The sequence below is a fragment of the Poecilia mexicana genome, unplaced genomic scaffold (assembly GCF_051168715.1).
Source record: "Poecilia mexicana isolate PSO_F unplaced genomic scaffold, ASM5116871v1 scaffold_11, whole genome shotgun sequence".
Classification (NCBI taxonomy): domain Eukaryota; kingdom Metazoa; phylum Chordata; class Actinopteri; order Cyprinodontiformes; family Poeciliidae; genus Poecilia; species Poecilia mexicana.
Genome location: NW_028263380.1, coordinates 18,133,236 through 18,157,594, shown reverse-complemented (window position 1 = coordinate 18,157,594; position 24,359 = coordinate 18,133,236). Strand labels below are relative to the sequence as shown.

Here is a 24,359-nt window from a genome sequence, read left to right as displayed (position 1 = left end):
GATTTTGCTAATGATTTTTAGTTGCATTCTTTGAATTTTCAGTGACTTTGTATGTTTGTAATGCTGCTCTTATTTTGCGATTTTAATTTGAATGTCTTTTTTTAAGTCATGACATCTAGGCCATGCATGCTCTTGTAAATTAGAGTCCTTCTGGTTAAATAAAGTATTAATAATATAAAATAAGCTTGATATAAATTGATTTTGGACTGGATGCAGGTGAATTTCAACTATTTGGAATATCTTCAAAACTTCACTTACAATCAGAGTAAAATGTTTAAGTGAGCAATAACATCTTACCTGTTTGATTTTGACAATAATAGCTTAGGCAGAATGCAAATTAAAATTAATATTTTTCTAATATGTAGGACAATTAAAAATTACTTTTATTGAAGAAATGTCAGATTAATTAATTTGTGTTCATACTGTACCTTAAATGCACTCAATATTTGCTCAAGACTCCTTTAGTCCAAATAAATGCATAAACACAACAAGCTCATGTTGCTTTAATAGCTGCATTGTTAGCTCTGGTGTGTCCTATCTTTGTATTGACAATACACCAAATCTTCTCTATGAGGCCAAGAGGCTCTGCTTGAGTGATATTTTGTTCATTAAAGCAGATATTGGTATTTTTTGTAGCGTGAGCAGGTTCCAAGCAATGTCCATATCCATTAAGTTTGTCAGGAGAGGGAAATAATGTGTGCTCCAAAATGTCTTGATGGCTGATCTACTAAATTCAGATTTACATTAAATTAAAGTATAATCAAAGTTATCAGAAAAATCCACCTAAAACATGTCGCTGTGTATAAATAATCACATTTTTATGTGAGTTTTACGTTTTGAATTAAATTAACTGTGATTTCCTGGGATGCACCTCTAATTGGAACCTAATGGACTTGTTTTATTTTTTGTGAACTGCTCTAGCTTAACTCAATTGAACTCAATTATGTGCTTGTAATTTTAATTGTGTATTCCTGTTTTATCAGTCGTCCCTACACAAGCAAGGTATCAACAGCAAAAATAAAAAAAAAGAAAAAAACATCACCTCCATGCACACACGCATACAAAAATCCCGCTTGGAACATTTTTCGGGCAACAGACAATTACATCCCGCCCTATTATTACGTTCTCGACGCTGATTGGTCATGACAACAGGGTCCTGAACGCTAACTGGCTATCTCATTGTCAACCATGTTAGAGGCGTGTTTCTGTCGTTGGGAGAATGCAGAGCCTGCCCTCAGCCGAAGTGTCAGCCGGCCTTTTACAGCTCTTCAACCGGTGACTGCAGACAGATGTGGAGCTGAAAAACTGACAACAGGAGCCATGGACGAATCCAGAGAACAAATGAACCCACTCCTTAGCAGGGTGAGTACCCGGAAAAGACGTTTTAATGTAAGCTTATTGTACGTGCTCGGCTCTTTGTCTGTGTTTGCCAAGCAACAGCACAAGTCAAAGGGATGCTTGATAATCATCCGGTCACTTCTATTGTTAGCCGGTTTTCCTTTTCATACTTCTCCTTAATGGTAAAGGTTATTTTTTACACTTTTTAAAAAGCTACATTTTAACAAAGATAACAAATATGTCCCCCTTTGCGCTTTATGTCTTTTTTCAGAGGGTTGTTACTAAACCGAAGATCTTGCTCGTTATGATACGTTAATAACGTCCATACCCTTTAGTAGTTTTCGTAAAATATTTCCTCCCTGTAAATCTGAACATTAGCTTTGCTGTAAACACTTTAAGGACATGAAAACAGTAGTAGTCTGGTACGCCTGCGGTAAGTCTGTTAGTAAATGACTGATTAGCAGTTAACCGCTTTAAGCATTTTCCGCTCACACGCTACGTTACTTTACGTCATGTGTCCCATTAGGCTCTACAGCTGAGTGAGCCTCAGAAAAGAAAGGTAGTGTAGAGGCACATTTCACAACTACAGCCTCCTCTGCGTGGCAGTTTTACCATATTCTTTAAATAACCCACTGCTGGTGATCTTACTGTGAAAGATTAGTGGCCAAATTAACGAAACGGAAAAGCATGAGCCTTTCCACATGCCTTACAGTGAAGTTTTCAGTGACGTGTGTGCGGGAACAGAGAACCACATCCTGTCTGCTGGGTGTCACTGCCACAGAGAGGCTTATAAGCGTCGGACCACTGAGTGTTAAGAAGACCAGAAAAAAGAAGCTTGCTGGAGAGCTAAGTTTAAAGAGCACAGCGTGACATCAGTGGTGGTGTAAGGTAGCCCACTACTCTTCTGCATGTGTTTGCTTACTGTATTCATACACGTGCGTGGATTCCCGGAAAGTCAAGGGGTGGCATTATTGCAGTGCACCTCTTACGCCAGAGCTGACCCCCATAGAAAGTAATTAATCAATGTCCAAGACTTTCACACTTAAATCCCCAAGAATATACAGTTGTTCATCTTTCAATGGAGCATTCAGATGCATATTTTAAAAGCCATGAATGTGGTTTCAAACAGGGGGGCATTGTTATTTTATGGTTTTCTTTCTGACCGGGGTTTTTGTTTTGAGACAATAAAGAGGAGTCTTTTAAAATGTAATTTTTAGCCCTTGGCTTGACAAATATGCTTCAAAGCTAATAAGCTGTTATGATATTTTAAATCCTGTTCAGTTTTGACCGGGCTGTTTAACACGGGATATAAAATGACAATACACAGTCAGTTTTGTAGATCTGGCGTTCTCAAATTTATGTTCGAAGGCTCAAATAATTTTTTTTTTTTTTTAGATGAACCAATAATCTGGTTTATCAAGACTATCGATAAAGCAATAGTTTAACTATGTGACCAACAACACATCAACACTAATGATGTGTTGTTGAATGTAAAGAACGAACATGTAATGACTACAATTTTCCTTGCTAAACACAAAGCATGATGCTTTGTCCTCTCATGTTTCATTGGGAGGACAGTGTGTTCAGAATGATATGTTAGTTTTCTGCCACATTGTGTTTTGGATTCTAGAAATATATTGTATAATGTGGTTTGATCAGAGGACCTTCTTCCACATGTTTTCTGTGACCCCTATGGCTTGTGACAAACTTCAAGCAGGACTTCTCATTACTTTTTCTTTCAACAACAAGCTTCTCTTGTCCCATTCTTCCATAAGGATCAGATTTGTGGAGTGGCCATCTCATAGTTATCTTGTTGACACGTTCACTAAGCGGTGGATCTCTGGAGCACCTCTAGAGTTACCATGCGCCGCTTGGCTGCTTCTTTGTTTATTGTCTTGTTGTTGCACAACACCCCCCCCCCTTCTCTCTCTCTACTTCCTCTTCTGAGAGGAGGGAGATGTTGCTCCCAGCTCTCCGTCTAACGGGTGAATTGAGTTTCCTAAATCTGCCGCGATTTACCCTACCCAGAACTGAAGTAAACTCTGTTTAAGCTGGGTGCGAGAAAGACTAGCCTGGTTTCTAACGACCTTCATCCAGATGTCCCACCCTTTTTCACCCTGTGAACTAGCCAGATAGAGCAGCCCGGAATCAGCTAGTTTCACAGAGCACACCTGTTAACGGTCGCTCTTTCTCTTATTACAACTTGCACTTGTTATTGAACCAGGTTGGTTTTAGTGACTCGGGCGAGTCCCAAGGGTGTTGTTTTAGTTTTGGCTAAAAGCAACCTATAAAACATTTTCCACTTTCTCCTCCCAGAATCAAACTTCATAGCTATTCTACAACCATCAAAGAACTTTAAGGTGACTCATTAACTGAATGTCCACAACATCTTTTAGATTTTCTTAATGCTAATTATTTTATTAGTAAGGCAATTTTGCAAGGGTCAGTACAGCTTAAATCAGTAGCAGAAATAATCAAATAAGTAAAATCAATAATCTAGCCTATCTTTCCCTAATGCTGACACTGTGAACTAAAAAAGATAAACTTTGAAAGAGACGGATGGTGTTTGGCATTTTGAACCCCAGAACTGGCCTGATGATGAAAAAGGTGTTGCAGCAGCAGGAGGCTCCCAGTACAGGAAGAGTACTGAGTCAGAGCGGCAGGTCTCGGGCCTCAGGGTGACTTCCTCATGCTCGTAGCGGCCCTCTCCTTCTTGTCTTGCAGCTCTGTAGCTCCTTTCTCCTCGTCTCACGATCTTTCTGGTCTCTCGAGATGTAGAAGGGCTGGTCTCATGGAAGGAACACACCAGTTCTTCCTCTTTGCCTTTGTTCTTTGCCTTTGTCTTTATCTTCATCTTTGCCTTGGTCTTTGTCTTTGGGGTCTCGAACCCAGCTGAGAAAAGTGCAATTTGAAGCCACATGTTGCGGGGCTAACGGGTTGGTCCCCATGTGCAGAACAGTCTTCGGCTCTGTGGCTCCGGCTCTTCTTCAGCTTCAGAGTTCTTTGTCCATCTCGATCTTGGCTCGAAGCTGCCTGAAGGATCCAACCAAAGACTCCTCTTTGCACTCACCTTATATAGGATATACCCACCCTTTTGGTGCATTTGCATTGGCTAGCTTTGTCTCATTGGCTGACTGCTTGGACCGATAATCTCATATCCATCACCATCTTTGGACATGACCTGATGTCTGTTCTAATGTCCCCGAGTTGCTCAACAGCCCTCTTGTGTCTAACCTTCTCTTAGGAAAGTTGAAGTTTAGCAATAAGGCCTTAAGACACCTCCGCTCTCCCATCAGTTCCTCTTTCCCCCTGACTTTTCACCTACCATCTACCTCCAACACAACATCAGTGACCTTTAGTTACAGTTACACACTTTACCACATTTCAAGTTCAATGTCAAAATCACATTTATAACCTTTTAGTTTCTCTGATTTAGCATTCACTTATAATATTATAATAACCATTACTTATTAGTTACTCTTATAATCATAATGTGTTATTACAGACATTTCTGAAAAGAAACCAAGAATAATTCATTATTCTAATCATTTGACACCATGTTACAGTTACTTGTTTCACCTTTAAGTACTTCCATAAGTGTAAGAGTAAGTGTTAAATATTCTTATAATCAAACCAACATCAACCAATATTAATTATTAGCTTAATTATAAGTTATCATTATTAATTCAAGTATTTTACTCTGGGTTTTATCCAATTACTCAAAATGTTTAGATTTTATTCTTTAAACCTTTAGAGCTCAAAATGAGCAGTCTGAACTATTTTTAATCACTGCAGGCTGGAAACTTCCTCTTTTTCCAGGAAACCTGCTTTTCCTGTTGCATGACTCTCTTTCTGCCTGACTATGATTTTTTTATGATTATATAGAAAAAAGTAGAATTAAAGCAGCACACAATAACACACACACAACCAGATTAATTTTATTACCGTCTGACTCTACTGTTGGATCTTGATGTCACCTGTATAATCAGTTTTAAAGATAACTTTATTTATTGTTATTATTAAACTAAAATCTCCAGCATGGGGAAGTGGGATGAGCTCGACTTTTCTCGACAGTCTCCCTTGCACCACCTGTCTGATTAGGTAGATTCTCGTGGCTTTAGAGGTTAGCAGTTGCGCCACACACTTTTAATGCTCTGATGGGATGTCCAGGCATTGGGATACTGTTTTGTAACAGTGTCCTACAAATTATCAAGCATATACACTAACAGAATGCTATGTGGTTGGCTTTTAAGCAATGAAATATTTACTTTCTTATTTAAAAATGAATTGTTTGTTTATTTGAATATTTTAATGTATTCTCAATATTGGATAAAATAAGCGTAAATGAAAACTGTTTAAATGAAAAAATCTGTAAAATGTGTTGGTTTCTTAAACTGATTGATTAAACTTTGGAATAAGTTTAATCAATCAATTTATTGTTTAATAAAATATTTTACTATAATTGTTAGTTGCGTCCCTAATGATACTACTAAAATATTTGCGATGGCTTTCCTCAATTTATTTTCTTCTTAAAAATAAACATTACATACTTATTCAAAAGTACTGGAAAGTAAATTTTTTAAAGTAAGTAGAATTTTAGGAAATCCTCTGGGGTTTTTCCAGATTTCAAGCATTTTTTTTTCTGTTTGTATTTTTCCAAGCCCAAAGGTGACAAGAGTCCAACTAAAACAATTTTTACAATCAGATTGTACCTTCGAGGTCTTGTTCAGACAACACGCAGTCTACAGCTTGTTTTACTGTGCAAACATGTTGAAGTTCCATGGAGCAAAGGAATCAATTTGTTCAGGATGTAAGATTTAGTTTCTCCTGTGTGTGTGTGTGTGTGTGTGTGTGTGTGTGTGTGTGCGTGTGTGTGCGTGTGTGTGCGTGTGTGTGCGCGCGTGTGTGCGTGTGTGTGTGTGTGTGTGTGTCTGTGTTTCAGGGCATCACAGTATTCAGTCTCAGATGACCAAATATGACGCTATAGATTGTGTCATTGCACATTCAAAAACAACCAGCAAAACACAAAAGTTCCATCCATAAATCAATAACTTTATCTACAAAGACTCTGCATACTCATCCTTTTGTGATCATATCTGTCTTGCACAGCGCTGCCGATCAATTTTGTCCCTCTTTTTTTTTTATAAACAAATAAATATCTATATACCAGCGTACACTAGCTTATTTAGAGTTGTACGTGATTGTTTATGCACAACTTTATCAAAGTCCAGACAAGAAAGTGATGTCTGGACTTTGGTTTGTCACAGCTGCTTGATTCTTTTCTTTTTTTATTACACATCCTGATTTGCTGCCACGGTTAAGATCGCTGTCCTGTTGCTTGATCCAGTTGAAGCCCCCCCTTCAGCTGTTGGACAAATGGTCTTATGTCTTATGGTCTTATGGAATGGTCTTATGTTTGAATCTAGAAATACTTTCGCATACAGACAGAAAAGTTTGTGATGGACTTAATGACCTCGAGGTGCCCAGCAGCACACCTCTTGTGGAAGCAGCAGCTAAGGAAATTCACCTACGTAGGTCGATCGCAATTTCACTTTTTTCATTTTTTATTGTATCATTAAAATATGGGTTGAAATTATTTGACCTATAGTAGATCTAACAGGTTTAATCACTCTCTCCTTTCTGAAACTAGGCACACTCAAAGAACAAAAACCTGCATAAAGTACAAAGAGGTTGCATGTGCTGCATACCAATTAGTCTGGGGGAATTTTTCCTTTGCGTCATATCGTTGTATGAGTTTAGCAGTAGGACGAAGGCCATTACACAGGCTTGTTCTACATGATTAGTGGAGGTGTTAGTAAATATAATACATGTAGATCCATCGGTCGTGGAGGCAATACATCAGGATTTCTTTGGAAACAATAAATCCAATAATTTTGTGTGAAATTGATCAGCCTTTTCCCTATCACATTATCACATTTTTTGCGTTCTTCTTTCCTTCATTCATGTTTTACTTCTTTCCTTCCTTCCTTTCTTTCTTCTTTCAACATGTCATTGAGTCACCCCTGTGCAAAACTGAACAAATATTCTTTGTTTGCAACCAGACACAGCCTATGCTCTCTGGAAGAAATGCGGATTGTGTTTTTTTCCACTGTTGCAATAGTTTAGAGTTCAAAGTGATGTGGGAGTCTTTTACACCTCATAACACAGTACCTCATTTGGTGAAATATCAGCACGGACCCCTCACACCAGATGTTCAGCACAGTAATGATGGCGTGATGATCTGGGATCGTATTGCAGACAAATGACTCGGCATCTTGCTTGAACGCCCAACTCAAACACTTGTAAGGTGTTAGTTTGTCCGACAGCTACAGGTAGTCGTGACCGATCATACATTAAAACCCTTGGTTTTGTAGAAGGTGCGCTTTCTTTATGCCGTGACTGTAACATGATTCGGTCCAACTGAGTCATCAGCATTAGCATAGTGGCTCCAAGCGCAGAAAGAAACTACAGCGGAGTGGCTTGAAGTTGAAAATGTGCCACAGTGACTTCACCAAAGTTCACATTGTATCAAAATCTGATTGATGTTTTACTGTGGGAAATAAATTCGGGCTTCAATGGGTTTTGTGGGGTTTTGGAGACTTTGTCTTCTTGTACCTTTTAGCATATTGCAGTCTGTTTTTAGGGTGAACTTGCTTTGAAGGCCCAAACTTGACATGTTGGCATTTGTTTTGAATGTCCTCCACTTGTGCACTTTTTTTTCCACTCAGTAAAATGGCTGGTTTCAAATACTTCTGAGAATCATTTGAGCTCCTTATTAGATTTATAGGCTGCTGCATTCTCCGGAAAACTGAATGAGATTGCCATTCAGTCTTTCTTCAAAAGCTCAAAATACACTAGACTAAATGTTTGAGGTTTAAACAGGACTGACCCCCTTTACAGTGCAGAGTAATGATACTCTGATGAGATACAACTGATGTTGTGGGATTTGTTTTTAGGCATTTTTAGGAGGAATAAATGTGAAGGTGTCCTAGTTTTCTTGTATTTTTAATTACATTTTATAGAGCCAAATCCTAGGTTTAAATTAATACTTCTCTTAAACTTATTAGAAATGTATAATGGTAGAAAAACACACTATAATTCTGACATGACTGACCTATTTACATTTTTTTTAGATTTTTGTTTTTGCAATCTACTTCCTAAGATAAAACCTTTCAAACAGCAAATAAAATATTTCAGAGAATACATATTCTAATGGAAACCAGGATGCACCTACTGTATCTAATCCACCATTAGATGTCACTCTTTCTGTTGAATTTATTTTAAAATTATAACAACCCTAAATCATTTCGATTTAGGATTGGTTTCACGTCTACCCTTGAGAATGCTGTGCTGGCATTAAGTGTGTCTGCCTCTAGATGATGTGTTCAGTGTTCCTGTGGCTAGAGATCAACATCAAAATAGCAGAATGAACTAGTTGCTCCTATTTTAGAAAAATGCTCTTTTGACCCACTCATGTGGGAATCTTTGTTGCATACAGGAAGCAGGTAGACAGCGGTTCTTTAGATTATTAGAACTTGTTGAAAGACACACCTAACCTTGATACCTTGGCTGGGATTGTATAAGTCAAAGTCATAAGAACGAAGACATTTGGAGTCTCATGAATTCACAGCAATCTGTCCTTTTTCAATTCACTGCAGACTGCAGGGAACACTGACCCCACACGTATGCCTGTTTCTATTTATCTTTGTTGGGGGGGCGACTCTTCATTTATGACCTGAATACCTCAGCGGCTAAGGACTTGTATGTCCTCCAAATGTGAATGTGTGCCCTTTGTCTGATAGCGTGCGCGTGTGTGTGTGTGTGTTTATAAGCTGTTGGCTGGGTGAATGAAATATTCATGGAGGCATGGTGGGATTGGCTGCCGTGCATGGAGCAGGGTTGACGGGGTAGAGCATAGCACAGCACTGTGTGTTCTGAAGCAGCTCGCCTTCCTTTTGTATAAAGAGATGAGCACAGGAAGAGAGAACAGACGAGGTTGACAGTGTCGCTGTTCACGCTCGGCTCACAGGCGTCCCTCATACAGCGCACACAACCGCCATAGAGAAGGAACTGTGTTACGTCTCTCCTGCTTCTGCTTTGCGGATGTTTTGGTCTAAATGGATGAGCAGAGCAAAGAGGAACATGTGCTCACGGTACGTCTCCTCCTCAATATTTGTGTTGTGTCCTCAGCATCCGTGCTCTGCACTTGGAGAAGAATCCACAGGCTCTAGGTGCGCTGTACCGCTTGTGCGTTTGTATTGATTTGTCGGCTTGTGGTCGTCTTCTGTTATGTGCTAATGAATGGGGGCTCTGTGGTTACTACATTTGACCAGAATGAAAAAAAATATTATGTGGGGGAAGAAGAGGTGATAGCTCTTGAAACTGAATGCTTTTTTTTTTTTTTATGTGCCCCTTTATTGGTCCAAAGCAACACGAACGAGAAAAAGCTATCAGAGACAATTATGGCTGCTTGAAGGAACGGGACAAGCAAACTGGGAAGGAAGCAGGGGGAAGAAAATAAATAAGCTGCGAGAAAATGGGTCTGTCAAGGTAACGGAATCAAAACACGAAGCTTGCTATCTGTAGCAATGATGTCCATTAACTGAGGGAAGAATAACTGAACAATTAAAAACTGATAAGCTCAAAATTGGAGCATTGGGCTTAAAGGAAAGATCCTATTTAAATACAGAGAGAGGTAAATACAGAGACTCTTTTTCCCCATTCAAAATTGCTGACATGAAGTAACCCCAGCTCTTCAATCAGATAATTAAACCACAGATCTCTGGAGACGTTATGTAGTGGAGGCTAGTGTGAATGTGTTTGTGTCACACTCAAAGGTGATGGGTCTCTATGGGAGTAAATAATTTAGGGGCTAATCAGCAATGCATAGCTGCCTTTTAAGTTCTATCTTTGTGTTTGTGGCATTTTAATAAAACCTCCTGAATACCATCAGATCCTTGGGTTTGGGAGAAACTGAACTGTGCAAAAATATTTGCCCTTTTGTAAAGCTGTTCTCGCTTTTTTCACATGTAATGTGTTGGGTCATCAAACCGCCTGAGTGAAAATATAACAATGATTTCATTTATTAAGGAAAATGTTGTTCAAAACAATATGAACCATTCAAGAAAGTAATAACCCCCCTAAACTCATCCTTTTCCTCATCCTCAGCCCTTTTTGCTTAGACTTTTCCTCATGATCGGTGGCCTTAATGAGGCCAGTGAGGCATGTAGTACTTTAGATGTTCTTTTGAGTTCTCTTGTGACCTTCTGGATATGTCGGTAATGTATCCTGCAATAATTTTGGTTAGCTGGCTACTGCTGGAAAGGTCACCACTGTTCCAGGTTAACTCCCTTTCTGGATATTGGGTCTCAATGTGGATCACTGGAGTCACATAGCTTGATAGTTTTGGATTGTGGCATCCCATATTGTCATATAATTGGGTCATTAAAACAGGTTTTTGTTTATACTTTGGTTATCTTTGTATTAAAATTGGTGTTATGATGGGAACCACTTAAGTAAAAAGTGAAATATGTAGGAGGGTAAATACCTTTTTATTCATGTTGTCCTGCACTGAGATCTGGTGCATTCACTGATCAGAAAACTTTTTATTTTTTCTATAGGTTGATGGTTGGTTATGGCCGGTCAAGCTAAAAATCATCTATTTTTTTGTCACAGCCTTGGTGCATCTCTATTCAAACATGCTATGGTAATAATTAGCACTAAAAATGCTTACCCTGGCTATAATATCATTGTTAACCAATGTATTTCACTTTTAGTCATTTATCTGTATCTACTTTTCAGACACAATCTTTTAATTTGACATCATTGGCTTCAAATAATTGCAATTATTCTCATTTGTAAAGAAAATAGTGCATTTGGCAGCCATTTGAGCTTTGACTGAAATTTTAAAAGACTGGTCTCTCCCACTATGCAGCACATCTGTTACAATACTCCCTGTTGATTGGATCAGTTCCCAGTTACTGCAAGGCTGGCAAAGAGGGAATCGGTCGTGTTGGCATGTTGTGTGGCTAGTTGCTCATTTCACTGCTTGCTTGGCAGCTATGTGAATATTTCTCTGCTCATACAAACACGTTAGCAACCTGGCTCTTAGAAAAAGTTCATTTTTATAGCTAATTTGCTCAACACTGGTCTTGCTTCTTTAGGTGTGAAATTTAAATGGTGCTCGTTTTAATCACAGTATGGAAATTCTTTGCATTCTTGTTGCTATCACAGTTGTTCACCACATAATGCTTTTACTATAGTGGCATTACGCTGCACTATCTGGCTTCAATAACTTTCCTCCAGGCTGAACCTGTTAGTGCTTGAAAACATCCCAGCGCACACTGTAAAAATCCAAATTAAAGTTCCAGAACCTCACAGAGTGGGGCTGCAATATTTGAGGAAAGTGATGTCTTGACCACAGCTGGGTTTTACGGCAAACCAGCTGTTGAAGACTAAAACATTTGAAAATGCTGGAGCAAGTGAGAGGCTTTGAATTAGGACAGAATCAGACTAAATTAACTAAACCTCGAGATAATTCAAAGAAAACTACTGGTGCATCCTTAGTCCTATGGGAATCAAGGGTCTTTCTCTTAGTACCACTTCCAAACAAGTCATCCTCATTTCTCTAATCTTACTGTTACAAACTTTAGCACAGCAGTCTGGGCCAGACCATTGAGGCTGCACACGGGTGGCTTCAGAGGGACGTCGAAAATACAGCTCTGTTATTTTCTATGAGGCAACCCTCAATGGCAACATCTGGTTGCCGGCTGATGTTCCAAGCCCAGTGGTCCTTTTGACACCTGTTTGTTTAAGGAGGGTTAGTGCCTCTAAATGGAATATAAATAAAACCGTGACTACATTCTGGCTCGTCTAGCTGCTCTTATTTTTGTGCTGCGCTGTTCTATGTTTTAAAAGAACAATGCAGTTTGTTGGTTGTTGTATTGTTCATAGATTTGACTCAGTGATAACGTTGTAAAGACAATTGCAAATTAAATGCATTTTTAATTGGTTAATTTTCAGTACTTGTCCTGTTCCTTCAAGTTATTTCAGTGATCAAGTGGGATTTTTCATCATTAATAGAAGGGTACCATCAATTTTCTCTATGTTTGTATAATTTATGGTCATATTTTGAACATAGATTGTTATGCTTAGTTTGCTAAGGAATGTAAGCATAATGTAGACCAATTAGTATGATCATAATGCTGCCCCCGTTTTCCTTTATCTGTTGTAGTGTTTTATGAATTGTTTTTTCTTTCCTGACAGGTAATCGACTCCTGTTTACCGTTTAATGATCATGTGATCTGTAAATACTTTATGTCTAAAGCCTTACACATTGGTTGTTTGAGCCCATAAGCTGACAAAATCCTCATCCACTGTAACAGCAGGATTAGCCATCTACTGTTTGGGCATATAGTGTGGAAAAAGTTAATAGATTAAATATGTTTTGCTTTTATTTGCACACCATGTATTCTGAAGCACACATTATAGCAGTCTGTTTTTATTAGCGAACTTATTAATTATTGAGTGGGGCTTTTGAACAGACCTTTCCACTAAAATGAAACGGCAGCATGAAAGGCCAAATTCATGTTGTTTGCCTTCTAAAACTGAAGTAGATTGATCTATTTTCATGATTTTGTTGGTATTACACTGATGGGTTTGTGAAATATAAAAATATTTATTAGTGGTGGGACTAAAATGGCGTTATGTTCCAAAGTGCAATTTCAAACTCAAGTCTAGCTTCTTTACGTTCGTCTTGATATTTTATCTTTCAAATTATTAAAAGTCATATTAATCTTGGTATGTCTACATTTCTGATTTAGAGGAAAGTTAAAGATTAAAATCCCACATTCAGCAAATAAAAGTACATTTCTCAATCCTAGCTGAAGTTTTGTCTGATTTAATATTTGTCTGTAGGAAAACAGGTGGCATTGCTTTTTATACAGTATATCGATTATGTTATGGAACCAAAATCACCAGTAAGATAAAAAATAAGTATATATTCTATGAATGCACTCAATTGTTAACAAAAGGCCAGACTATTTCATGCTGCAGTTCCACACGTCTATGCTCTGTCTACAGTCCTGCATACATACTGGCTTTTCTTACTCAGTTGGCAATTCCTGCCTCCTACTTGCCTCCCCCAGTGACGTTAGCCATTTAGGCCCTCAAAGCCACAGCTGTGGTCGAGGAAAACAGAAGTGATCTCACTGTCCTCAACCTTTTGCCTCAGGGACTGCGGCAGATAGACCGGGGTTTATTTTTGACAAAGCTATGTGACAGGTTTCATCACGTGTTCTCGGATTGTTCCAAGAAACGTGGGGTTGAGGGCAACACGCACTCTAACAAGTGCTTATAGCTTGCAAAGCTGCCATGAGACGACGTGCACGTAAACAGTGATTCTTGATTCCTGACAAATAGCTGCTGTAAAACACAGATTTTCTGGATGAGTGTTTCAAGAAGCACAGTGGTAAAGTCGCAGCTATTTCGTCAGAAGTAGTTTCACACAAGCTAAATGCCTTGCCTGTAAACATGGGCTTATGTGATTTCTGCTAAAATTAAACATAAAGTCTACACCAAATTCTGTGTTAACTCAAATAAAATGCCACGGTGATTCTTTGTTTCTAATTGGAAGTTTTATTTTAGTGTTTCACAAGCTAAGAGGAAGAAACAAACATGTGGAAGAAGGCTTTCCGGTCAGATTCAACCAAACTTTATCTAAAATGTGAAAAGGAAAACACAAGAAACACACAGTAAACATGGTGGTGCTAGAATCATACCAGGATTACAATTAAATTATTTTCAATGTGTTAGTATTGCCTTGTCAAAGTAGAGACCTAAATCTAATGGCAAGACTTGAAAATTGATGTCGACAGGTGGTGCCTATCCAGAATTATGTATTATGTAGAATTATATGTGAACTTCAAGTGAAATAGGAAAGTAGACCATGAAGTAGTATAAACCTGGCAACTGCAGCACAGCCTCTGGGTATTTATGCGCCCTATTACAGTGTTTGTCTATAATAACATTTTCCTCTTGCGGCGTCACGTTTAGTGGAAACACACCGAATATGTAAACAAGCCGATCCTATTACAGTGTGTCCAGCATGTCCACCTTTATGGTACTGAAAACCAGTAAACGTACATCTAACAAAAATAGGTCACGTTCCAATGAGCTGATATTAGGTTTGGAATTTCCCCCAGCTGGCCTAAAAATTCAGTGGATACAGACGCATGTATTTTTTGCAAACCTTTGTTTAGCATCCCCTAGCAGGATTTCTGTTGGGTCCAAGTCTGGTATGTAAGTGTGATATTGCAACACGCCGCACACACAAGTGTTCCATTGTAGATTCAAGGCTCTTTTTTGGGTTTATTGTCTTTGCATTTTCCATTTTGTCTTTAAAAGGAGAAGCATTTTTCTTTTGATTTTTGTTGTACTGAAGTTCTGTCTTTCTTTTTTAGAGACACATTTTCTGCATTTTTTCATTCAGTCTGAAATATTCACTCACATAGGGAAAAGAATCTGTGGAGTCTTTGGATGTGCATCAGGTTTGGTATGTGTTAAGGAAGGAATAGACTTATATCTCTGTTCCTGTGTGTTTCTTTTTTTAATGCTTTTAATTTTGCAAAATGCATATTTTTGGTGCTTATGTGTGTATTCAAGTACTGTATTAATTATATCTGGATGCTTTGATTTGATATTGATTGCCAGGGGGTATGTATATTTGCTGCTATGTATCACTGGGGGCTCTATGTCTCTATTCATGTTTTCATAATAGTGATATTGGACTGCATATTCTGAAAAAAAGGTGTTTCTCTTTCTAATTGCTGTAGTTAACCTATTGGAGTTGCTATGAAACATAACCTTTATGGCACGAGTCATTAAAAATAAGTACAATTTTATCAATACAGACTAATTTGTTTGTGGAACATTACCCATAGATAAACCCTCATAACCCATAACGCATTAGCTAAGTGTAACCCTCTTACACTTAGTTAATGTGTAAGAGAGCTTGCTGCATAATACTTATTACCAAGGTCTCGTCAAATTTCAAAACAGCATGTCAGCTTCTGTACAACATTTGACTGTAATTGAAAGGATTACATGCAGTATAAATGAACACTGATTCTTGAATGTACTTTAATCAAAACTGAAATGCCTAATTTATTGTCCTGTTTGCCCGCTCAACAAAACTATTAACTTTAAAAAATATATATATATTTTCCTTTTAAAAAAACTTACAATATGCAAGACATACTTTATAATTCTGTTTAAATGTTTAATAAGCAGAATTTGACGACAGAACGTGTCATACTGTTGATTTCTTGACTCTTTACTTTGTTGCCATTACTTCCAGGGTCTAGATGAGGAGGCGTTGGTTGACCACGGGAAGACCAGCTTCACCACTCTTTCAAACTATGAGACAGAAGATTTGGAAAGTAAGTACAAAGCCTTTCAGCTCAACGTAGTTTACTAACAGTTGTTTTTTTTTTTTTTCTTTTGTTCAGCAATAAATCGAAATATTTGGTCCTTTGAGGAAAAAAGTCCAAAGGTTCGCACCTAACCTTACCCTGGGTGATGCTAATGGATATATATTTTTGTAGTAATTGTGATGTTTATGGCAGATAAAAAAAATAGCTTTATTTTTGTATTATATAACTGTTGTTGATTTTTTTGTAGGGAAAATGAAAAGAAAACCATTTGATAATTTCCTATGAAGTTTCATATATAAAAATATAGCAGACACCGTTTAACTGCATTAAAATCAAATCAGCAGAAAACAGCTGATGAGTTTAAGCCTCATTGCTCTCAAGAGTCTTGAAAACCAATAAGCAGTGGAAAGAATGGAATCATCAGTAATGTGTCTGTATCTGCATGGAAACTCTAATGGCTCTAATTTCCTGTTGACATCACTTTGTGGTATACAAACCGCACATTTCTGTCATTATTTCATTAACAGCGAAGTAAGAACCTTTGTTTGTACTCATTACGTAATGGTGAATGTTAAGAGTGCACACCCAGTTACAAAAGGCTGGGTTTCTTTAACACACGTGGTGTCATTTATGATTTGAAGTATTATTTTACTCCCTCAAAATATCGCTCGTTTTCTGGCACTCTTTTAATTAAATTTCTTCTGCGTCAAGCCTTAGCTAATCTTGTAAAATAAATTTTCATCAGAGGCCACATATTTACTGTGGAAAATAATTAAATCTGTTATTACCTTGGTTTTCAAGTCTACCTCTTCCCCCTCCATTGCTGTTTCTCATGGCTCACTTTATCCATATTCTTCACATTTCCTCTGAGTTTTTTTTCCTACATGCTGCATCTTGGTGTCATTTCTCCTGAGTTTCCCCTCAAATCAAAGAGAAATGACTCATCTGTTAAAAATGGGTATCTGCAGAGTATGTTGGGTGAAAATAGGCCAGTTTATTTCGGAACGCGGTTCCTTTGTGGGAGTAACAATAACGATGAGAAGCAGACAAAACGCAGAGGGGAAAAATAAACTAAGAAGAGCAAAAGTTAAATGTTGTACTCTGGTTTTCGTCAAGTAGATTAACTTAAGCTTTCCAACGAAATGGAAAGAGATTCCTTCTGTCTTCTCGACAGTGTTGTGTTCTTGATTCTAATGTCAGTTCTTGAAGCCACAACTATTTTTACCTGTTATTTAAGAGTTTGAGGTTTATACGCTTGTGAAAACAAAGTTGATGTACTCAATTTGAAATGTTAATATTGTTTTTATAGTTGTTTCCTCTAAGAAAGAATTAAACTAAGAATTTGGTTTATCTTTTTATGCGTTTATTTGCTTACTATGACAAAAAAATATATATTTTGCTCTTGAGATAGATGGGAAGTCAAAGTACATGGCATGCTTAGCAATTGAGACAGTCTAAAACAAAGTTGCTTTTGCGTCATTTATTAAATAAAGTTTCCTTTCTTTCCCAGGTCACAGAGCTGTGTACGTAGGGGTCCACGTTCCATTTGGAAGAGGGAGCAAACGGCGGCACCGCCACAGAGAACGCAGACATCACCGAAAGAAGAAGGACAGAGACTGTGAGGAAGGAAAGGAAGATGGAAGAGAGTCCCCCAGTTATGGTTCGACTCTGTTTTTATTTAACTACAATATGTCAAAAGTAAATAACTCATTGCACTTTCTTTTTGCAAAAGGTTATATTCCTGTTTGACTTTCTACTGCCACTCTTTTAATTTCTGTCATAAAAAAAACTCTAGGTCTCCCAGATTAGTTTATTAATGGATCCTTTTCTGTCACAAACTAGTAAATCAACACCTGATCAACTTAAAATGTTGTGTATATAAATCAAGATTTGTTTGAACAATTCATTATTCTTTTTTTTTATTTTTCCATTTACTGGTACTTTTAAAAAAAATTTTCTAATTTACAATTACTGCATTATCAATTGCTGAGTACGTATTATTGTTGAGAACGTAATTGTAATGTGCAGAGCGTACGATTTCTTATTTGCGTAGTTTACAGCTGACTGTCCAAGCTGAAGGTGATTACACAGCAGGGTCAGGGAAAGTAAAATCCGATCACAAGCGGCTACTCGAAATGCATCCTGAGACCTGCCTAAAGCTTACTGCTTGGGATTAGATTAGGCCAGATACATAGGGGGAAAAAAAACAGCTAATAGTTGTTTACGTTGTCCACTAAGGTTTACGGCAATCACGTACAAAAATGCATCAAGTAAATCCCAAACATTGTAGAAAAGGGTAGTTTAAATTGGACAGAGCCTTAGTTTGGCATTTTATTGCGTTACAGTGGGTTTCATTTGTTATAATCTGCTTGAGCAGGGTAGCAGCCACAGATTTCTACAGTGCCTAGAAGGAATAATATGTGTGCAATATATAAACCAAGGGATGGGATGTGCTGCTCTCTCTCATACTGCAATGCAATATATTTCTCTGCTTTCTGTGCTCGTCATCTTTCAGACCTGCATTCATTGCTAAAAAGCTTTAAGGCCACTGTGAAGCAGCGTCTGACAGGTCGTGACATTTTAAGTGATGTGTGCAAGCACCTTGTATGGAAAGTAGCTGCGCCGTCAGAGCTGCAGAGCTGCAAGATATAAAAAGCAACAAATAAAAGCTTAACACTGAAGATATGCTTTAAAAAAACAATCTTGGTATTTGAGTACATCCACTCGTGTTTTCCGTCTGGTTCTAGATCAGCTCTGGAATGTTGCCACACATAAAAGTGGGGAGTATTACGTTTAATAAAATTAATGTTAAAGGTTTTATGCTGTTTTTGAAATTGTTTTCTTAACACACTGATTACTTTCAGTTACCAACTAGTTGTGATGTTCTGAAAGTTTATTTTTTATAGCCTTAATTTTAAGTCTAAAATCATTATGTATATAATTTGAAGGAAAAAAAAGTTGTACTTTCTCCAAATAGCACCATAGGTGACTTCTGAGAGATGTTGATATGTTTGGTCAGTACAAATACTTCTGTGCACTTTTTCTTTACCTCTAAAGTTGGAAGTTTGATCTGGGAATGACATCAAGCTGGCAATACAAGTGTGTGTTTTCCTGTATTTTTGACTTTAAACCCCTGTGGCAACCTGTTCACCAAATAAGGTTGTGTAGTACTGTGTGTGTGTGTGTGTGTGTGTGTGTGTGTGTGTATGTAGACGATTTAATGAGACACAGATCACTGGAGGTATTGTTGTGTATTCTGCATAATGTGTTTCCAACTGCAGACTTACAGTGCTTATATTGTGATTTTATGACTTCATTTTTTTACTGTGTTCAGGATTGTAGCTCACATTACTTAGATTCATTTCCATGGCTGAAATAGATGTGAAAAATGTAAAAGGAAAAAAAAAAGAAAGAAAGCACAAGGCAGCTGAGAATGCAGACGAAGTTCGCCAAAGAGTGAAGAAGTTGCATTTGGCAAGGTCCACCCAAAACAGTAGTAGTGATTTTAAGTCTCTGACTAAACTATGAGTTCATAATGTGGAGATTTTTATTTGTGATTTATTCAACGAGGATAAGAAAGTCAGGGGAAATGTTTTGCAGCAGTAGATTGGGAATTCATTAAAAACGACACCCTGTGAAGCTGAATGAATGAATGAATGAATGAATGAATGAATGAATGAATGAATGAATGAATGAATGAAGCTGATTAACGCCAGTATCAGTACATGATGTGACCTGCGGACATCGGCAAATGTTTTGTTCTGATAGAGCAGACATAAGAAATTAAAAACCGCTTTCATAGAACAAATTTAAATGAGCTGTGTTTTATATTGAATAAATGTCTTGACATTTCATTAATTCTAGTCTTAATGAATATGCTGTTAATCTATTGTAATTTCTCTGTGTTCAGACACACCTTCACAGAGGGTACAGTTCATCTTAGGAACAGAGGACGATGACCTCGAGCACATCTCCCATGACCTCTTCACCGAGCTGGATGAGCTGTCCTTTAGAGACGGTGGCGCGACCGAGTGGAGAGAGACCGCCAGGTTAGAATAACAGTGAAAACATGAACAAGTTGATAAAACATGGAAACAAATAAAGATCTTCTATAGTTGTCTAATTACATGTTGGTTTTATGAGCAAATGTTAGTCATGATTTCTCTTCAAATTAATGTGGTTCAGTTAAAATGTTATTATTCATAATGATTAATAATAACGGTCTCTATTTTCATATCTAAGTCATTGCGAACCATATTTTTAGTTCAGTTCACTTCTGTATGTTTTTAGCTTTTAGGCATTTAATGACTGAACCAAGGGCTGGGCATTGTGGACTTAAATTTGTATCACAATGTTTTGTGGTGTAAGAATGACATTTGATAAAAGAGACAATAACAATTTATTCCTTCGGTTTTAGGTGACTGTATTCATATAATATGAATGCAGCCATTCATATTATATGAATGGCTGCATTCATATAATATGCTTCCTTACAACACCAGTCATGTGATGTGATTTGTATCACTTAACTGCATTCAATCATATTTTAAAATCTATTGATATTTATTCTCATTGAACAAACACTGGAGAAAATAGTAAAACTAACAATCCCAACAATATAGTTTTGGGGGATTTTAAACATCATTAAATGGAAATTAATGTGACAATAAATCAACAATAAATAAATAAATCTTGTAATGATTAGAAATTGATCACAATTAATGATAAACGATACAATAAGTGCCCACCCCTAACTGAAATTTGATTTTCAGGGTATATTTATCTGCAAAACTCGGGCTCAACTTCCGATTTTAATGTTTTCACGGGTTTGCTTTTCCAAACCTTTTAGAGTTGGAAGTGGGATTAGTGATTTTAGATGCCTGGTATCCCACAGATTGTTTTCTAACAGAAACATGTTCAATTAGTCACAGATTTGGGAGTATGAGTCATCCAGCTTGCACTGCTTCTGTTAGACTGCGTGCTCTGTCGGATGAAATTTGTCAAAGCAGTAAAATGCAGTCGGCTGTGACGAGAACACTGCAATTTTTTTTAATTTGATGGTTGAAAGGCTAACAAGGAGGTTTTTAAGCGCAGCTCTTTTTTGCTACTTCACGTGAAACATTCTTTCTGTGTGCGTCAGATGGCTGAAGTTTGAAGAGGATGTGGAAGACGGCGGCGAGCGGTGGAGTAAGCCCTATGTGGCCACGTTATCACTACACAGCTTATTTGAACTACGCAGCTGCATACTGAATGGCACCGTCATGCTGGATATGAGGGCCAACAGTATTGAGGAAATTGCAGGTACAAACACAACTCACTGGAATCTCTCAGATTTAATATTTATCCATCATGGTCATAAAGTTCATATTAATTTACCGTGCTTACTGTTTTACTTGAGGGACAACTTCAGGGGGAATTTCAAAAATGTTTTTAATCCACAAAGGCCTCACGTTTTGCATTCAGATAGAAATAAATATATGTAGTCCTACTAATAATGGACCAGATCGTCCTTTGGAAGACAGCCCTCGACCAGATGCTTTTTGTAATTAGCATGTTTGTGGGCTAATCTCAGCAGGAACTTTAAGCCATCTTCTTATAGGTGGCTATATAATTGGTAGAGTTAATTTAAACTGTGCTTGGCGGTTCTTTTACAATGACAGCATATTCTCTGTTGTAAATTATATGTTATTTTTTTGAAAAGGTCAGGCAGTCCTAAATAAGATTTGTTTTGCTCGACTGAGTGCAGAAATGGCTCTAGTCAGAATTATGCCAGAAGTTTGTGTGTGTGTATTTGAGCCTGTTTTTATTATTTTGACCTTGTGCAGATTGTGGAAAATACTAAACAATTTTAATTTTGTGAACCCATTTTTTGTTTGGCAGGTGATCATTCCACGACACAAACCCAACAGCTGAAATAAATAAATAAGCCCAAAATAAAATGACATTTAAGCTCATGGGTGAATGGAAAGTTTTCACCAGAACTGTCATGTTTGGATTGTGTAACCCTGCGTGTTTAGCTTTATATAACTGTCTTTGTGCATTCCAGACATGGTCATAGACAGCATGGTGGCATCTGGGCAGTTGAAGGAGGATTTGCGCGCCAAGGTCCGGGAAGCAATGCTGAAGAAGCACCACCATCAGAATGAGCGGAAGCTCAGCAATCGCATCCCTCTGGTGCGCTCCATTGCTGACATAGGCAAGAAACATTCTGACCCACTCTTGCTTGAAAGAAACGGTGAGGTCCTACAGCGCACTCACATTTCTTGCTCTTCCATCTATTCAACCACTGGGGAACTGTGCTTAAAAGTCCACTGTTCAAATCCCTCACTGCCAGCATAGGAGGTGGATGGTCAATGTGAGTAAAATTTAGAGAAAACTCTTAGTCCCCTGACTGGAAGAGAAATTTGGGTGCTAAAAATTGTGCTAACCCGTATGGCTGGCCTGTCTTTGGGGTTTGAATTAATTCCTGATTTTTCTCCTCAAAGTGTCATTCCAGTGACGATGCCCTACGCACGACCGTGCCTATGGTGTACATGTTGTAACATGTTGGTTAAGAAGCTTGAGATTTCAATATTGAATGAGATGTCACATTCTTCACTTCTCTGCCTGTGGTTTTCACTCGACTTGCATTTCATGTCATTACACTGGAAATTTGAAAGGTTGGTGATGGCATTTGTTGCAAAGTGAAAGGTGTGTGACCAAATGGACATGCATTGTTGTGGCAGAGCTCTTGTTTGCTTGCTGTGCACAGACATCTTGTTAGCTCATCCTCTGCAGCATGCTAGCCTTAAAACTAGAGGTGTTGGCTTTATTCAGTCACAGTGCTTGATTGGTTCATTAAAAGTAGAGATGCACCGATCAGAATTTTTTCAGCTGATTAAGATGCCTACCAATACGGGCTGTAGCTGATTAGTGCTGTAATCTCCATTTGTTTTTCTCAGAGGATAGCTCAAAAGGATAAAAAATGTCAATTCAGTTCAATTCAGTGCAGCCTTCCTGTTATCTGCTGAAAGTTTAACTCTCTCCTGCAGCCTCATTTCTTTGAAATAGCTTCCTACATCGCCTCTGACCTTACTTCTAAAGACCTCGCTGATATTTAATATAGCTCACTTTGAAGGGCGATGAACAGACAACCTCTATTACTTTCACTCAAACAACTCGAACTGGCTGCGTTCAGTTATCCTTTTCGACTCTGCTCTATTCCAATACTTCTGATAAAACTATCCAGGACTGAAGTCCAGTATCGTGTCAGGCCTAGGTGGAATTCAGCGTGACATATCTCGTGTGTTAAAGGCAGGAACTGAAGAGATATATTAGACCACTGATAGTTTATGTTTCCCCTAAATCTTCTTTACTCAGTGATGGCATTCACACCAAAGAGTATTGTTGTTAATCTTTGACCTGGTAGAGCTTAAGTATGGTGTGTTCATCTATTAGTAAAATAGCAGATGTTTTAATTTTCGGCTGACCAGCCTATCTATCAGAAAAGTGTCTCGGTGCATCTCTGGTTCACAGTTTAAAGTAACGTTTTTCCTTGCAGACCCTCCAGCATCCCTCTGATTCTTCCTTACAGCTTGCTCCACACATCTATGCTTTTAGCTCACGTTATGCAAGCACAACACTTTCCAGCTGCACCTTTTTGCGATGCTCTTGCTTTGCATCCTTTCTCACTTTGTTTCCTTGGGGTGCCATCTGTGTATTGTACATCAACTTCATATTGTTGCCCTCTCTGTTCCATCCCTTATTCCGTTATCCTCTCCTTACCCTCCTTCTATATTTTCCTTCTCCTCTCCCTTTTTTTGCCATTGTCTCCTCTGTTAGGAGAGGGCTTGTCCTCCTCACGGCTCTCTCTCCACAAGCCAGGACTGGCCTCCTCCCTCTCCAGCCTGTCCCAGAGACGAGAGTCGAGAGTCTCCGTTCTGCTCAGCCACCTCCTGCCCTCCTCCTCCTCCAACACTGGGCTGTCTCCGGGCCCCTCTCCCCACAGCACCCCACAAAACACCCCTTTATCGTTTCGCCGCTCCCATCTAAGCCCGTCACAAACCCGTTGCACAGGCCCCGGCCCTCAAGGCATACCGGAGGTGGTTGTATCTCCTCCCGAGGACGATGAGCCGGCAAATTCTGCGGAGGAGGACGCAGTGTCTCCACAGCTCACCCGGCGAACGTCCTCGGCATCCCAGAACCACGAGCTGCTGCCCTTAGAAGGCAAATATCTGTGTAGCCTGCCAGTGTGAGTCACAGCTTGAACAGAGAACACTAGCACTAGCATGAAAGCCCTGTTTCCCTGTTTTTTATCTTCCAACCCTGCGACCATTTCATCAACAACCCACTGCAAGGCTGCCTTTCTAAGACACTGGATGTGTTCCAAAAAGTTTAATGTTTTTCTTTTATTTTGGCACCATTAATCCGTTTACCTCCTTTTATGTCTGTTCCAATAAGCTATTTAGTTGGACACGTTAGAACCTTCCTAAACTTGCTTTGCTTTACCCATTCAAACACCTCTATGCATTTTCTCATCATCATGTTCTTGGCCACCCTTTCCTTCACTCTCTCCTCAGTGCAGCTGCATGGCTGTGTTTCGCTCCTCTT

General features: G+C 38.4%; 1 protein-coding gene across 3 annotated transcripts in view; it reads left to right on the top strand.

Annotated features, from left to right (window-relative positions):
• Positions 1-1,184: 1,184 nt before the first annotated feature.
• The window catches only part of LOC106933811 (sodium bicarbonate cotransporter 3-like), a 50,366-nt gene continuing 27,191 nt past the window's right edge, over positions 1,185-24,359 (top strand). Inside the window, exons 1-7 of one of the 3 annotated variants that reach the window (XM_088010346.1) lie at positions 1,185-1,362; positions 15,695-15,776; positions 17,281-17,430; positions 19,681-19,819; positions 20,911-21,071; positions 21,817-22,005; positions 23,592-23,975. In XM_088010346.1, coding sequence (XP_087866472.1) covers positions 1,189-1,362; positions 15,695-15,776; positions 17,281-17,430; positions 19,681-19,819; positions 20,911-21,071; positions 21,817-22,005; positions 23,592-23,975 — 1,279 coding nt within the window. In that variant the 5' untranslated portion in view covers positions 1,185-1,188. The remainder of the gene's footprint in view (positions 1,363-15,694; positions 15,777-17,280; positions 17,431-19,680; positions 19,820-20,910; positions 21,072-21,816; positions 22,006-23,591; positions 23,976-24,359) is intronic. The other 2 variants (XM_088010344.1, XM_088010345.1) reach the window with 2 other exon arrangements.